Source organism: Haliotis cracherodii, unplaced genomic scaffold, assembly GCF_022045235.1.
Source record: "Haliotis cracherodii isolate W230 unplaced genomic scaffold, xgHalCrac1.p SCAF_3, whole genome shotgun sequence".
NCBI classification, from domain to species: domain Eukaryota; kingdom Metazoa; phylum Mollusca; class Gastropoda; order Lepetellida; family Haliotidae; genus Haliotis; species Haliotis cracherodii.
Window position 1 is genome coordinate 45,007,540 of NW_027266286.1, and position 18,665 is coordinate 45,026,204.

The 18,665-nt window shown below is 39.0% G+C and overlaps 1 protein-coding gene across 8 annotated transcripts in view; it reads left to right on the plus strand.

Moving 5' to 3' along the window:
• The window catches only part of LOC139473564 (synaptotagmin-7-like), a 422,936-nt gene that overhangs the window by 313,689 nt on the left and 90,582 nt on the right, over positions 1–18,665 (plus strand). For 2 of the 8 annotated variants that reach the window (XM_071256220.1, XM_071256222.1), the window contains exon 1: positions 3,561–3,909. The exons of the other annotated variants lie outside the window; for them this stretch is intronic. In XM_071256220.1, coding sequence (XP_071112321.1) covers positions 3,893–3,909 — 17 coding nt within the window. In that variant the 5' untranslated portion in view covers positions 3,561–3,892. Of the gene's footprint in view, positions 1–3,560; positions 3,910–18,665 lie in introns of those variants that run through there. 8 annotated transcript variants of the gene reach the window in all.

The following is an 18,665-nucleotide window of genomic DNA, read 5'->3' on the forward strand; positions in this document are numbered from 1 at the left end:
ATTGTGAAGTTTGAGATAAAATATCACATGCTGATTTTTTCCATTATATGATGTATTATACTGATATACAATGAACCCCTTGATGGTGTCGTAACAGGATTAAATTACATATTGCAGTACAGATTTGTTGTCATGGTGTTTCTGGTGTTTCTGGTGTTACGTGTCACAATGTCATCAGTTTATTTGTCAATTTTGTGGGATGATTATGTTTTTTATGGAAATTCTTGATGAATTTCTGGAAGTCAAGGCCCCCCGTGCTGTATCTGACATGGCGGTGTATCACAGAGAATTACGAAAATGGAAGTTAAGCACAAACTTTTTGAAAGCAACATTCTCATGTTCCCTGTGCGTCATGGAACGTTTCACACTAAAGCAGCACAATGTAAGAATCATGATACATATTGTATCATGACTAAAGTATCGTGGTATGTATCAATACCTGAGGTAGTTGTCTTGTGACCCCCCTATCCTTCAGTGCTGTGAGGCCTCAACCTCAATGTTTCTTTAAGGTTGGGGGGGCACGGGTGGCCCAGTTGTCTCAGGCGCGGCGATTCGCAGTGCAGAGTTGCATCCCTTGGGCATGCCAGAATCCTATGATTGTGGGTTTCGATTCCCGGTTCGCCCCGATTATGTTTCTAGGTTTGTCAGCACCATACCCGTGCTTATGGGTTTCACCGAAGTGGTAAACGTCTGAGACCTGCATCACTTCGGGCTTTCCTCCCACATTAAGCTGACACGCCGTGATATAACTGGAATACTGTTAAAAGCGGCGTTAAACCCAACTCACTCACTCACTTTAAGGTTGGGGTGTCGTTGTAGCAATGGATCACTCTATGTTCTGGTCATGGAAATCTTCATGGAGGGCTTGTTGTTGGGAGGCCCCTAATACATCATATACATTCCTCACAAAAACTGGGTCTCCAGCATTCTGGCTGTTTTCACAGAATTGTTCCAGCAACTGTTTGTGTCAGCCAATCAACCCTTTGTTCTGACAGACGGCTGAGTGATGAAGGTGGGACCTTAAGATGCTCAGCACAACTAGGGCTGCTATTTGTTTCTGTCGTGATTCCGTCCTTTGTATTGTTTTCCAAATTAAAGTGTCCTGCAGATTCTACCAAGATGGAACTGTTAGGTTTTGTTGAAAGGGAAAGATGTACAGTTTTGTTGAAAGGGAAAGCTATTTGGAAACCGATGTCCCATCCATCATGCATGTTTAAGCTTCCTTTGATTACAGTCGTGAAGAAATGGAACACGTTGTGGTCTAAAAACAGGAACCACCTGCTCAAGAGTTGTTATTTTGTGTTTTTATTCATGAATTGAAATCTTGGCGCCAAACTTCCCAGTTGTTTTTCTTACCAAAATTTGTACAATGGCCCAAATCACAAAACTACTTGATACTGTCAATACCAGTGGTCATGATTGGAATATATGATGAGTGAGTCAAATTGCCCCACATTTTTATCTAACAAATGTTTGGTTAAGATTTGGACACTGGAGTAACTATTGACATCAAGTTCAGACTGTATTTTGTTGAACAAACACGAAGTGTGTGTCATGGATTAAATCTCATGAAAATACAAAAATAAACCTGGGTGTTTGGAGATAGACACATTGAGATAAATGTTGTTTGTGAAGGAGGATATTGGGGAGTGTCCAAGATTTGTTCACTTTTCCACTCATTGAACCATTTCCTTTAACCACTCAACCACTCATGCAAACACTCAACTGCTCTCAACCCACTCAACCATGCAACCACTCACTCACTCATTCAACCATGGAATCACTCATGTAACCACTTAGCATCTGCTCAACCCTCACTCATCAGTTCATTCATCCACTCAACCACTCAATCATCAGCTCATTCATCCACTCAACCACTCACTCATCAGCTCATTCATCCACTCAACCACTCAATCATCAGCTCATTCATCCACTCAACCACTCACTCATCAGCTCATTCATCCACTCAACCACTCAATCATCAGCTCATTCATCCACTCAACCACTCACTCAACCACTCTCTTACCCTATCCAGCCCAAAGGTACATAGCAATCTGCTTGCCATTCCACCAGGTTCCAATGTGTCATCCAGGTTATGCTCCAATACTGATGCACCTCGAGACCTGATGTTGATGATGTTGATGAGGGCTTCATTGCAGCGCCCGACACAGTTACTGCACTTGGCGGGAACAACACACCATTGTACGGGGTGCACTAAACTGATTGTATGCCACAAGTGACTAAATGTATTCAGTCTCAAATTATTCATTTGTCTAAGTGAAAAATCTATCAAAATGGAGTGTGTAGTCAAAATATTCTATCAGAAATTACAGTGATATATAGGCAATGAAAAATTAATCCTAATGTGATCCGTAACCTTTACAATACTGAGATAATACCTTTGCTAAGATAATAAGATGGCTTGTATAATGCTTGAAGAATGACTGTTAGAAGAAATTCATTACAAGTAGATTTACATAATAGCTCCCAGACAACATTTCCTACAAATATAGTGACAGTCTCTAATGGTTTAATGGTAGAGCATCCGCCCGGAGAGCAAAAGGTCCAGGGTACGAACCCCGGCAGCGTCATACCAAAAGACGTTAAAAGATGGTACTTGTTGTTACCCTGTCTGGCGCTCGGCATTAAGGGGCTAAAACAAGGACTGGTCGGCTCGGAGTCAGTATACTGTGTCTGAGTGGTGTATTCATGTTAATCTGCGGCATGGTATCTCAGTGTGCTAGCACTATAAATCGACATCAGTCCGGACTAGTACAAGCAGCCACACACACACACACATACACGTGCATGCACGTCGCTATATAAGTGCAATAATCTTGGACGCGACGTTAAACCCCATTTCACCTCACCTCCTACAAATATGGAGTTAGGTTTGTGACAGAAGTAGTCAGGCACTCCGATACTCACTGGGTTATCAGACACAAGACTTAGGTTTTCCTTCACAACTTATTAAAGCTCACCCATTCATGATAGCCATACTATGACGAAAATCCTTTTCACTTGTTATTCTGACTAAATATAAATAAAATTTAGTTTGATATTACAAGAAAATGCTTCAAGGAAGAGGAAATTGTCTTTTAGCTTGAACATCAGAACTATCCTCCTTGTAAGGATGCTTACCGCAGCAACTCAAAATTAGTTGACAGTTTCTCTCTGTATCGCATCTCAAATCTAATTAGATACTTCCTCAATGTGATACAGTTTCTACAATGGCATGTCCTTATCGCCGAAGCCATAAGTTGAAGCTAATACAATCTCACTGAGCTGCGTTTTTCTCATCAGCAGCAAGGCGATTTTCTTCATCAATTTTTAATCAATTATGTATGTGTAAACGCTCTTCTGGCCCCGACGACACTAACCCCCTAGTCATTCAGTCGTTAGCCGTGGTGATCAAACTAATTCTTCTAACCCTCCAGAACACATGGCATTCTTTGAAATCTAGAAAAATGCTAACAAGATAGATACTGACAGTTTGATTTGCTTCATAGCAGAGTAATCGTCCTGCGTTATGGATTAGTATTTCCTTCCTCTGTCCTGAGTTGATGCGGACGCATCCACTGTCGGGTCTGATTTTTGGAGTGTCCCAGCATTTATAGTTTACGTTTGTAGCCCTTCGAGACAATCCAAGATGGCTGACTTTTTCTATTGCAGAGTTATTGTGTGTCGTCTGCTTTCATAGTGGCTTATATCGTGATGGAAGAGAGATTACTGTTTAATCAATCTGGTACTCTGTTGGCCGTGCCATGAGCATAACAGCTGCTACGCTGCTACTATCAGAGGATTTAGTTGTAGAAGTTGCCAGCGGGATGTGACAGTGGATATTTTGTCATTGCTGGGTCTTGGTTGACATCGATTGTGTCTAGATGACAGGATGGCGGAATGTTTAAGGTGGTATAGATTTTTTTTCTCCTTTTCTACAACAATGTAATTCCATTGTATCATTTTTTGTATGAGGCATTTTTGAGTTTTATCCAGGCTGATCACGAGATTTGTCATGTAATGCTCACTTTTATCTTGCCTTTTACACTTCAAAGAGTTTCTCATTTTCTAGTGTTTAACGTCATGCAATTTTATTAACTGATAGTGAGATTTTATTTGTACTAGTTATGAAGACATTTATCAGGTTTATTTATAAGGTTGATACTGGAAACCAATTTATAAACCTCTTAAGTTTCATGTTACTAAAAGCAGTCAGGTACCAGATACCTGACAATGAGTATTAAATGTATAGTTTTCTGTTTGATCTCATACACACGAAACCACAGAAGCTTCTGTTCATAGCCTGGGGGTTTTATACATGTAATTCATGAAACTCTCCTTGTCGTTTCTGGAAGAAAGGATATTGAAAGAACTGATATATATGTTCACAATATGAATGAATTATATTTCAGTTTTCAATATGATGTGGTCTAGAATATTTCAATATAAGTCTCAATAAAACTGGAAATCACCCAATTACTATGCCCCCCATGAACAGATTTCAATCTGTACCGTAAAATAAAAATTTCTTCAAATCGTCCTTGTTAAAGATTCCTCCAAACATGGAGAGGCATTTAAACATCAGGGGTGATAGACTGCTTCCTCCCCCAAAAATGAAAATTCATCCTAGCGACCTTGCATCTGCATCTTATGTTGTGTGATGTGTTTGATGCAGTTATAAGATGCATTTGCATGGAGTCTGGAACAGTGTAGAGGATGCTGATTAGTTTCATGGATGTCATCCTTTGTGATGTTTTATTGGAGGATTATTTACATTCATAAAACATCATGTTGTCTGTAGCAGGGAAATGTCGCCTGAAACTAATATGTACCTATGAATTCTGCATGCATGACTTACATTTGAAAATAGGTGCAAATATGATGATTTGGGGGCTGATATTCCAATTCAAAATGTCGCCCAAATAACATGGCACATGGAACACAGGCATTGATTTTTGTATTGATCGTAGTGGTCGTGGATTATGTTTCTCAAGCACATTGTTTATCAATATTCCTAATTAGTGGAGCTCATTGTGCTACGGATTGTCAATACAACACTTGGCCTTATGCGGTAGTTGTGTATTAAGCCAATGGGAAGATTCGGGATGGAATAGGTCTTCAGCAACCCATGGGTGCCGTAAAAGACGACTATGCTTGTCGTAAGAGGTGACTAATGGGATCGGGTGGTCAGGCTCGCTGGCTTGGTTGATGCATGTCATCGTATTCCGATTTCGTTGATTGATGCTCATCATATCAATCACTGAATTGTCTGATTCAGAATCGATTATTTACAGACTGCTGTCATATAGCTGGACTATTGCTGAGTGCGGCGTTAAACAACAAACAAACAAATTCAACCTATGAGGTGTATGTATAATCAGTTTTGTGGAGTTCGTCAGCACACGTTGCCCTTTCTTAAGTATCAGTTTTCATTAAATACATCAAATGAACCCTAACTAATTTATTTCATGAAAATATATCTCATTATGATATGAGGTGAGGTTAAATGGGGTTAACATCACGTCCAAGATTATTGCACTTATACAGAGTCCAGCTTACACTGCATGGCTGCGTGTACAAGTGCAAGCACACTGAGATACCATGCTGCATACATGAAAACCCCACTCAGACACAGTATACTGACTCCGAGCCAACCAGTCCTTGTTATAGCCCCTTAATGCTGAGCGCCAGGTAGGGTAACAACAAGTACCATCTTTTAACGTCTTTTGGTATGACACATCTGGGATTGAACCCCGACCTTCCACCCAGCAGACGTTCTACCACAAGACCATGGAGGCAGTCTGGATTGTTAATACAAACACTTGGCCATATATGGTCGTTGTGTATTAAACCAATAGGGTGCATGTGTAATCAGATGTGGAGTACGTCCCCACATACACCCTTTCTTACTTATCAGTTTTTTATTAAAAACATCAAATGATGTTAATTTTTCATGAAAGTATATCCCAATATGAAGTTGGGTGGCCTAGTGATATCTCATCATAATGTTGACTGGCTTTGATTCACAAATTGGTACAATATGAGAATATTTACCTCGCTTTGTTATTGCTAAAAGTACTTACAACACCACACTCCCTCATTCTGCAAAGTGTAGAAAATACCAACTGATCAGGACTGTGACTGCACGTCACTCTGAATTATATATTCCTTTTGCTCTAGTTTATTAATGTTCTCATAAGTCTTGGTTAAATGCATCATGGTGAAGTTTGACACCATCACCATTACAGCTTAACACCCCGGCTGAGTCAGTGACTGGATCAACTCCCTGGGGAAAGTTTATAATGTTGACACTGATCCGAAGCCTTCCAAATCTCGGCCACTTCCAAGTTCAGATAATTCCCCTGTTAAGAGTAATATAGAGAAATGCTATTCCTCTGTGATGGGGGATGAAGTTTCAGATACGGATTATCATGCATGTATCATGAAGGCAACGCGGAAACACAGGCAAGCGGTGTAAACGCTATTGATCAGGTCTGACCGTGGATGGAGTTGCCCTTCAAGTGCTTAGCGTCAGTGGTCATGGTCAAAAGCCAGAGATAGATATGTATTCTTTTCTAGTGGTGGTACAATACACCAATGCATCGCAATATTTTACTTCCCGATACAAGTATCGATCACAGTCGCACACTTAGTAAAAAATATTGATTCATACCTTAAATGATTATTTTAATGGCTGTTACACCAGCACTAATTAGTAGTGAAAAAGTAAATATTTTCATCCAATGTGCCATACTTGACGCTGCCAACTGTAAATTGTCAGCATCCTGTCTGTAAAAAGATGGCTTACGCACCACATATAAAAGCACATACAAGTATCGTGATATGTATCGGATTGTGAACAAGGTATCTTGATACGTATCAGAGTCACAGTTGCTGCATCGTCCCAGCCCTATTATTTTCAAGTGCTACTGGTACTTATAAGGACTCTAGTTGTCTCCTTTGGAAGTGAATTTTACCAACAAGAATACCTTTTAATATCTATGAACTTTCTCATGTGTTCGAAAGTTTACTTGTGTGAAAGCAGGTTGATGATAGGTTTCATATGATAATATCAACCATATCATCACAGGGTATTTTCAAAATAGAATTAAATGTCTAAGCAGGCCCCTCAAGAACCAGTAACCGATTTTGAGTGTGCTATTACAGTTCTAACCCTGCCATTTGCACTCTCATACAAGAATGTCAAACCAGGAAATCAGTGGTCAAGAAAAGGCTTTAGTTTATCTTTCCTGACAGGTTAAGCTGATGTGAGTCATATCTCAAATATTGTATAAAGTCTGTGTTCAACCCAAGTCACTTACTGTAATAACAGCCATGTTTGACACTTTGATTCTTTGGATTCAGTGGGTTCGAGTGATTATTGTGGAAAAAAAATCATAACAGAAAGAAAACTGACTTTTGTTGAATAATTTTCATGTACAGGGGAATATATATTTAGCTTAAGACGTACATATCTATTATATTTTGATAACATTCATGATGATTTGGTCTCTATATCTTAAGGAACATGATAGTTTACTTTTTTGTTTTCTTTATATTTTTTATGGGAAAACCTATTACTATTTATTAGTTTGGCCTCAAAGTAATTCCAAAATGGTTTAATTTGATACATGAATCTCTTAGAATTAAAACTCTCCCACTCACACAACCCACAAGCAGAGAAATCAGCTGATATCTTCGGTCTGAGCACACACAGAGTGGAGGATATAGCGAAACGGAATTCCCTCCAATCCAAACTCCATCCTATTTGCACCAGATTGCTTCATGGTCAATTAGTCTATGGTCAGCATCAGCAATCAGTTGGCCGGACGTCTGAGTGCCGGTCACCATTGGCTTCATTAGTATTTTGCTTTGAGGTGGCACCTGGACGCTTTACAATTTCAAGAAATGAACTCCCATGGATTGCGATCAGCTCTGAGAATGTTGCCCATCGCTGCAGGCACTGTTGTAGCAGGAACAGTTGCTTGGATGTGCTCGTCTGACTGATAGGTCAAATTGAAACAGCTAGAGCCGTAGCTCTATATTTCCCTTTGGCTAATGTATGTTCTCTGGTGGTATACTTGTTCATGTCGCACTGCTGGTATATATACTCACTCATGTCACACTGTTGGTATATACTTGCTCATGTCACACTGTTGGTATATACTCACTCATGTCACACATGTCACACTTACTCATGTCACACTGCTGGCATATACTTGCTCCTCTCACACTGTCAGACCCATAAAGATCTGGGGTAGAATTGGTCTTCAGTAACCCATGCTTGCCGTAAAAGGTGACTATGCTTGTCGTAAGAGGCTACTAACGGGATCGGGTGGTCAGGCTCACTGACTTGGTCGATGCATGTCATCGTATTCCAATTGAGTGGATCGATGCTCTTGATGTCAATCACTATATTGTCTGGTCCGGACTTTATTATTTAGAGACTGCCGTCATATACCTGCAATATTGCTGAGTGCGACATTAAACAACAAACAAACAAACTAACAAACTAACAAACATACAAACACTGTCACACTGGAATATACTTCTTCATGTCACACTTTTCTCCAAATACTAAAGCTGACTATTAACATATTCTAAATAAATCTGAGATTAGACCCCCTCATGATATTATACAGCAAACTCCAAGCCTTATTGATATGATCTAACATGAAAGCCAGACCTAGATTTGACCATTAGTTTAATATTACAGAATTGGCGTTGTTATCACTGGATTCGGGGGATTCCCACCCTTCTCTGGAGCCATGTCCTTATTAATGGCTTGATTGTAGGATATGATGCCACCGAGTCTTGCAACTACGCCTGTCCAGATAGCTGCTCTGTGTCCTCCAGTGGCTTGCTCTAAACCAGATAGGAAGTTGGATGCCAGTAATCCTCTATAATTTCCATGAGTTTATTGCTCTGAAGCCATAAAACCACAATATGTGCTTGCCAGAAGCCATATTGGAGGTCATAAGTAAGAAACATAATCCCACTTTTCCGGAATGCCTCCTCTCTTCGCGATAAACGCTTTATTTGTCTAAGGTAAAGGTTCCTGGTTAATGCCCGCCATATGCAGTTGGATGCTAAAGCTGAGGTCTAGCTATTACAAATATGTAATGGAAGGGCCATTTTCAAATTTTGCTTCATATTTGTAGACATTTTTATAATACCAGTATCGAACTTTTAATGTTTGGGAGACTCAATGTTTGCAGGCCCTATAGAGAAACAAAGGCACAAAGTCATACCAAAATGAGTTTAAAGATGGTACTTGTTGTTACCCTGCCTGGCGTTCAGCATTGAGGGGCTAAAACAAGGACTGGTTGGCTTGTAGTACTCAGTGGGGTATTGATGTTAAACTGCAGCGTGGTATCTCAGTTGGCTAGCACTATACAATCGTTATTTGTACAAGGAGCCATGCATGCACGCACGCATGTCACTATATGAGTGCAATAATCCTGAATGTGCGACAGGACTAACAGGGCATCATCCTTCCCAGATGACTTGACGCCTATCTTTCAGATGCCATTATTCACAAGCTGGCATGAAATAGCTGGAAGACTGCTGACTGGCATTTAACACCTTTCACTCACCTACTCACTTATCAAACCAAGAAACTTCAGGACTTAATGTCAGTGAGGTGAAATCAGCAATTAACTGCCATCTCATGACATCTCCCTATGCTAAATTGCATAAACTGAAGTCATATGCATTGAAATCTGTCAAGACAAGAACCTTTGAAGTAGTATTTCACAGCAGTTCATAGATAATGAAGCCCTGCTGTCTTTGTCATGAAGGAATTTCGTATTTAATGTGCCATGTTTCATCACTTGCTGGCTACTTGGTGTTTGCAGAGGATATAGTCACACCAGCGACGGATGTAACGCATGCTCTGAAATAATTCCTTATCGATTCCCACTTCTCACTAAGCTTGTCTGATGCTAACTGCAGAGGACCGGCACTTACAGTTGGAGATAGTACCACTCTCACAGCCCTAATTGTAGAAATTGCTGGTCTATTTCATCCATGTCGTTACTCAAATTTTCCTGCACTGAATTTTAGACTTATTTGTAGAAGAGCTAATCGAACTCCAACCCATCAGTAGCTTGAATAATATTTTGTTCTTTTTTAATTGATTTTTTAAAGCGATTAAACATTTTTGTGATGGCGTTAGAAGTTCAGCAGGTGTATTTCCTGGCCAGCTTTTATGGAAGGTTGAAGACATTATTGTACAAAGGATCTATTCTCCTTCATTTTCGCGTGTTCTGAAATAGATGTGTCTGGGGATTATATTCTCGTCAGGCAGCCTTCTGTAGAGACGGTGGGATAGATGGGTCCCAGCATCCCGTGAGGGATGAAGAGATTATTGCATGGGAGCCTGGGGATGCTGATGTTGTAGAATGAGGTTGGATTTGTCTATGAACATGAATTCTTTGTAAAATCAGTATGATACCCACAGTTTTGTAATAGTTTCTGTAGTATTCACTGTTGCTGATCTTGTGAAGAGTCCAGGGCCCACTTGCACAAAGCAATCTTAGTGCTAAGATGATCGTAACTCCCACACTTAACATAGGCTTACAATAATCCTAGGGCTAAGATCGCTTTGTGCAAATGGGTCCAGGTTGGAATAGGTCCTCAGTAACCTATGCTGAATGGAGGGGGTTATTAACGGATCTGGTAGTCAGACTAGGCGACTTGGTTGATAGCGTGTAATACCAATGGCTAGAAAAGTTGCTCTGATATCAGTCACTGGATTGTCTGGTCTAGATTTGATTATTTACTGGCCGCCACCATAGTGAGTAGTGCTGAGTGCGGCATTAAACTACAAACACAAACGAAATTCATTCTCTTTTAGGGTTCCTCTAGCTAGCTCCAGTTACTCTGTTACTTTATAATAACTGCTGTCCACGGCCACACTAGGGCTGGGACGGGTAACTCGGGTACTCGGGTCGGATGGTTTCTGAGTAGGACCCGGGTACCCACAGGACTACCCGGACCCATGGTTAGTCACGTGATATATTGTTTAATGACAAAAATTATCTAGAACTCTATGGTTACACTACAGGTCACAAATGTTCGCATTTCTTTCTGACTATGCACGCATTCCTTTTGACTTTAATGTTTGAATAAAGATAAAACTTCAGTAAACTTCATTTCTGATTGTTTTATTTGTGTATGTAAATAGTTTTTGCCAGGGCTCAGGTCAAACTATTCCCAATCGTGCGCTAGGTTTCTGGCGTGCCCAAAAGGACGCAACTCTGCATAGCGAATCGTGGTGCCTTAGACGACTGGGCCACCTGTGCCCCCCGGTACCCGGGTAAGGATGGGTAATATGGGGGTGGGTACCTGGGTAGTAAATATGGACTTGTCCCAGCCCAAGGCCACTCTCTCACGTTAACTTTTTAACACACCAGTCCAATAAACAGAGGCATCCCTCTACTTCTTCACATACAGCCTTTTCTTTGTAAGTCTTTTCTAAATAACATTCATATTAATAAAGTAACAAATTGTACAGCAAAGTCACATTTTTTGTAACGTTAACATCAACGTCTGACGAACTTTCATTGGGTCTATTAAAGCAGTGAGTAACATTCGTGGAGGCACTAAGATCCTCATGTCTCCTTTTTTAGTCTCAAGCACCTGAAGATGTGTGAATTTCACTAATCGAAGTGACACCGCCAACAGACATTACCCACTATCCAGGTGATGGCAAGACCTTTTTCCTGAAACCGAGCTTGTGGTTAAGGTTTTTTTTCAATCTTGAATTCCAAACCTAACGGTCTGATCCTTCGCCTACGATTATCTTTTATCCTCTTGTTGATTTCAGTGTAAAATTATAGAGTGCGCATGACGACTGGTAATAGCATCTTCAGACCGCCTGACGCTGTTGTCATGTTCAAGAGGAGGCAATGGTGATGAAGTTTCTGAAGTCTGTGGGTAGTGAAATGTCAGAAAGGTTAAGTTTGCGGGCAGCTTGGAACTTTGTTAAATGACCTTCTCATGACATCATTCCAGCTGTGAGTTAAAAAAGTAAGAATGAGAAGGTATGAAAAAAGATTTTTTTCTGAACGTTTTTGGTCCACACAGCTGAAGCCAAAAGCAGAAACTGAAAATAAAATAGAAGTTATAATTTTGTTTGATTAACTGCTCTAATTGTTTTTATGTGGATTAGAAAAATATTAAAAATGCAACAACCAAACATCTCACAAAGAGTATTTAAACTGCAACTTTTCAGATAATAAATGAAGTGTATAACATAGTCTCTGGCCACAGCAAACCCCTGTTGAGGAAGACATTGCCTTTTGACAGGAGTGAATATATGCTCTTGTTACTTTAAGAACAGTTTTATTGCTATTTGTTTTGCTCCACCTGACAAACAAAACTAAAATATTGACATATGATATAAAAAGTATCAAGATTTACAGAAAGAAAATCATTTCAATTTTTACCTTTCAAATGTTGTAAATTTGTTAGGAAATAATATGAAAACCCAAAAATTAGAAAGTGTAGCCAAAGTTTACACCAATAAGCTCATATATCATGATTTCTTTTATTAGATTCGGGAATGTTTGGAACTGATTGATCTTCAGTGTTTATGTAGACCCTGTACATAATATCAATCCCAAGGACCACAGACTTGATGTAATTCATACATTTCTTCAGTAATGGTAACATTATGCAAATCCGTGATTCCTGGCCCAAAATAGTCTGTCTTGATCTTCCAGACCTGTGACCCAAACACATTATTTCACCGATGTTTGCGAGTTTGTTATGAACCATGTCAACAAATTCTCCCAGGAATATAAAGTTCGCTCACTGTAGTCATTTGCTAATGCAAGCCTCTGTGCATGAAAGACATCTGGGTGTCAGGGGATCTCCATCTCTTTGGGTTCCAGTGTCAGATGAACAGGCCCTGTGCTGTGATTCATGGCATAACTTGCCTGTCAGTATATGTTTATTGACCCATTTCATATCTTCAAAAGCATTTGTTAAAATTGGGTTGTCATCCTCGTCATATGTTTTACATGTACTGATGCTTCTGTCAATTGGTCATTGATACATTATGAGCATAATAACAGTATTACTACAAGACAATACTCTGGAATCAAACCAAACAGTGTCATTAGTAGCATCATGATGATCATGAAAGATCATAGCATCTTGGTGAAGAACTTGGTTTAACCTGTGTCAGAACTTGCGCTTGGTGCCTATCCATCACAAGTATCAGGAGTCAAGGTGCAATTAGGACATGGATGCCATCAATAAAATGTTCAGAGGGTCCTTATCATGCTGAAATAGCCATGTTGTGGCTTACATTCTACAAATTGTAGCTTTCTTTTATATGTGGCATAATCTATCAACTCCGAAACCTGGCCATTTGGATCCAGTGTCTGCGTCCCTGGTGAGATGGTGCCGGTCATCTACCATTATCTGCAGAGTCCAGTACAGATGTGTCACCTTAGTGGACAATGGCGCCTGCTGGTGCTGTATTGATTTCTCAAACCATCCCAGGTTTTAATTTGTACACAGGGACACCTTCAAAGCCTTTGAGTTCTCTGTCTGCAATGTGAAGAAGTACTGAAGATGCTGATTTGATGAGGAGTGATCTGAAAAAGTGCCATATGGTCATCAGAATCTGCTTCGGTGTCACATGGAGGCAAAGAGTGATCCTTAAAGCCTTACTATTTCACCCAATCATCGTTTAGAAGCTTGAATTAAAGGCATAACAGCTCCCAATTCTGCAATGATGGTTTTATATTTCGGTACTCAAGATGCTTATACTCTCAATAGACATTAAATAAAAAAGAAAACTTGGACTTTTGGTGCTAAAAAGTGCCAAAGGAAGCTGCCAAACTGTAGATGTGTGTTTTGAAGTACTGATTCTTGAGACCTTTCACTGGACCCTTTTGATCAGAATTCCATTACAGGGAATTGGCACTCTCAAGTTCTGAAATAAAACATCGAATCTGGGGACAGAAGGCTGGAGTAGGTTTTTTTATTACTTAGTAGGTTAGGAGGATTATAAATCATTTCGTATTTTATTTTTAGATAGAAAAAAGACATGAACATAAAAGATATCAATAAAAATAATCCATTCACCATCAACTTGGGATTCTGGTTTGGAACAAGTGAGGAATTTGTCTTGATAAAAACACCTTGTCATCCTGCTCTTGTTACATGTCCAGCAATATCTTGTTACAGAGGTAATTCCTTTACAGACAGACGATATTCTTGGCTCTGGAAGGCTCAGAACAGTTGTCTACATTTGCGGGTGACATTTAGAGTATGGGAAAAAACTGTTGTTCCTGCCATTAAATCTGGGGGTGGAATGGTCTTTTAGTGCAATTTAGGCTCTGGTCTTTGAGAAATTGCACCTATCAACAATGATAGATTGTCTTTTTGATGAAAGGAAAGAAAAATGGTCTTGATTTTGTATTTAGTGTGCCTACCAAGTGTCCGAATTGTTCACTGCAATTGCTTACAGTGAAAGTTTTCAACTTTCTTAATTTGTTTGAGGAGCTACTTTAAGTCTAAGTGTATTGTATAAAAATTTGATATCTAACAGAGTTGACAGTGAACTGGTAATATTTCAAAGAAATATAAGATTTTTTCTCAAGTAATTCTTTGCTCATGAAATTTGTTCTCAAATAATTGAAATCACCTTGTGCTTAACTTTTTGCTAAAGATATCAAGATACATAGTCAAAAACATTTGTTTTTTGTTCATAGCAATTGATATAGTTTCACCAAATTGATTATTTCTTTGAAATATTCTTATATTCATTTTTTGCATAACTATATTTGTAACAGTAATTAATAACAGATTAAAAGACCATACATTGTTTATATTCCCAAAGTACATTTTGTAGAAATTGTTATAATAATGATTAAGGCAGTGTTGTCAGTATTGATTTTAGGTTACCAGTAATGTCTTTCAAATATGAAAGACAAACAAAAAGCATATTTTCAATCAAACATAATTTTGAATTTATTTTTTGCCCAAATTATGGTAGACTGCTCCATAAAACAAGGACATAGGATAGTTTGGCATGACAAAAAATTGTATTACAAAATGTCTGTATGTCATGTGCCATTTATAAGTCATATTACAAGTACACACACAATGGGACCAAGTGCACATGTGGTTGATTAATGGAAGATTAGGGTAATCTGTACTACCTGTAAGGAGATGTAAAAGGCCCATAAGAAATGAGGCCTGGGAGAAAGAAATCGAAGAAATATTCAGTTTCTATCCAATGGCCCTCATTATGTCTCTCTAGGATGGCTCATTTGTGTGAGTTATCCAGAGAATATTGTCTTAACAACAAATATTAACATTGTAAACTCGTTTTGATCTGTGGATAAATGAGATAGTTGCCATGGCAGTGTCTAGACAAGGATCATCATGTATTGAACCGTGGGTTATGTTGATGGGAACAATTTTGGAAATATAGGTTTTCCATTAATGAATCATTGACCATTACATGTTGGTAAGTTCTGTTTTACAGTGTTAATGTGAGCTCATTTTTTTGTGTGAAAGGTGTTCACAGAATGGTGAAGTTAGTGGGTATATATTTGGGGGATAGTTATGATGGTGATATGTCTTCCACCATGTCCTGGAGTCAGTGATGCCAGCAGATGGCCGCTTGTTTGAATATTTAGTCAACTGACATGTTGCTGGTCTGTCATTGTTTTGGCGTTTGAGTGAATTACTGATGGATCTGACTGACTTTGTGGTCCTGTATGTTGGACATGGTTACATTGCAAGATTGGGATGGATGTGACTGACCTCGTGGTCCTGTATGTTGGACATGGTTACATTGCAAGATTGTGATGGATCTGACTGACCTTGTGGTCCTGTATGTTGGACATGGTTACATTGCAAGATTGGGATGGATGTGACTGACCTCGTGGTCCTGTATGTGTTGCATGGTTACATTGCAAGATTGGGATGGATGTGACTGACCGCGTGGTCCTGTATGTTGGACATGGTTACATTGCAAGATTGGGATGGATGTGACTGACTTTGTGGTCCTGTATGTTGGACATGGTTACATTGCAAGATTGTGATGGATGTGACTGACCTCGTGGTCCTGTATGTTGGACATGGTTACGTTGCAAGATTGGGATGGATCTGACTGACTTTGTGGTCCTGTGTGTTGGACATGGTTGCATTGCAAGATTGGGATGGATCTGACTGACTTTGTGGTCCTGTGTGTTGGACATGGTTACATTGCAAGATTGTGATGGATGTGACTGACTTTGTGGTCCTGTATGTTGGACATGGTTACATTGCAAGATTGGGATGGATGTGACTGACTTTGTGGTCCTGTATGTTGGACATGGTTACATTGCAAGATTGGGATGGATGTGACTGACTTTGTGGTCCTGTATGTTGGACATGGTTACATTGCAAGATTGGGATGGATGTGACCGACTTTGTGGGCCTGTATGTTGGACATGGTTACATTGCAAGATTGGAATGGATGTGACTGACCCTGTGGTCCTGTATGTTGGACATGGTTACATTGCAAGATTTGGATGGATCTGACTGACATTGTCGTCCTGTATGTTGGACATGGTTACATTGCAAGATTGGGATGGATGTGACTGACTTTGTGGTCCTGTATGTTGGACATGGTTACATTGCAAGATTGGGATGGATGTGACTGACTTTGTGGTCCTGTGTGTTGGACATGGTTACATTGCAAGATTGGGATGGATGTGACTGACTTTGTGGTCCTGTATGTTGGACATGGTTACATTGCAAGATTGGGATGGATCTGACTGTATGATGTGATATATGTGATGTGGCCTTTTTGGCACTGACCCAACTGACCCAGTAGCTTTGAGATGTGTGTTGGAATTGAATATCACTGTGTCAAGTATTTGGGGATACTGATATGTGAATACCATAGTTGTGTATATATAAGTCATGTTGCAAAATTATAGTAGTTACTATAAAACATCCATCCTGTCATGGATCTTGAATTTTCTCAAATGTTAAAAGCCTGTTTATAGTTTTGCATATGTTCAAACACCAGGTTTGTTAGAGTTCTACTTGCTGTATAATATATCTCAGGTCAAGCAAGTACACGGCTGTTGATAATGAATTTAGTGTGCAGTAAATCACTTTTGGTAAACAAAATGATGAGTTCATTATTTTTTATGTACCCGATTCCTCTCTGTTGACTTTGGTATCTAATGGCTCATTTGATATCTCATTGTCAGTGAGATTGTGGTTTGTGTTTATCACCCAATGATGATGTGATTGTTAAATGGTGGTACACACAGTGGCTATTTCAAGGTGTCAGCTTGGCAACAGACAACATTATAGTATGCATTGTCCATGTTCTCATTATATAAGTATTGCGAGACAGAAATGTGATATGAAAGTATTCTTAATGAATGGACCCATGTTGCCTTAAAAAGGCGATATCATTATGTTGATTTTTTTTCTATCATCAACACGGCGGGGTGTCTGAAATGAAACATTGATGATTGTGTTAATGTTAGGATTTTGCTTGTGTATATCTTCAAACTGCCATGGTAGTGGACTAGCGTAGTAGTAAGGCAGTCACTCGACATTCTTAAGGCCCAGGTTCGACACCTCATACAATTGGTGTATACCTTTTCAATGGTAGACACTAACAATTTAGTCCACTAGTACTTATAATGATAACATATAAAAATCTTTAAAACGACAAATTTCTACAAGTCCTTATGATACCTTAACTATTGGACAGTTTGGCAAGGACTACAGGACTAGTGCCTATTCTAATGCTGCTTTTCTGGTCCCCTTGGGTTGATATTACTGGAATGTTGCTAAAATCATCAGAAAACCATAGTTAAGCTTTCAAGCTGTCTTAAATTTGAACCAACGTGTTTGAAGTAATCTCATTCTATCTAGGTGAACAACAGAACCTTATGGTACTATATTTGTATAAATTATAATTATGCTAAGTTTAACATCTCAAACACATCTTGTTGAATCATTTTTATATGTGGGCCTAATTGATTACAAAATATGGAAGGTATTAGCCCATAATAGGATCGTGCAAATTAATAGAAATCATGTCACAAAATATAATTGAAAGAATTATAAGAAAATTATTATGCTTTCCTACACACATCATACAGGTCAATGGTTATGTTACAAAAAGTGAATTAACAAACCATTAAGAAAGTTATTTTGCTTTCATTGACTACTGCTTCCATCAAGTGATGTTAATGATCCATGAGAAATTTGTTAATGTTTGAATTATGTGTTGATAGGATGAAAATCTTTGTGACTTCATGAAATATTATTGATGTTTTCTCATGATGTTTTAGAACATTTTTTTATATTTCAAGAGGCAGAAGAAAATTGATTGTGATGGTTCAATCACATCTTACTTCATGTCGTGACATGCAGTGATTTTTTATTGGTTTATGACAGATTGACACTAAGCATTCACAAGTTCATTTTTGTATATGCTTTTGTACTAATGTAAAAAAAACTCTGTGATTTTCTGCCACTCACTTTCAAGCGAAATGGCGCCAAGCACGCAACCTTACCAATATGTTTTGGGATCTCACTGCTACCACTTGTGTGTATTCCATTGGCTCGATATGGATTTTCCCATTTGTTTTCATTGGACTTAGACTTATCGTAACTCAGTG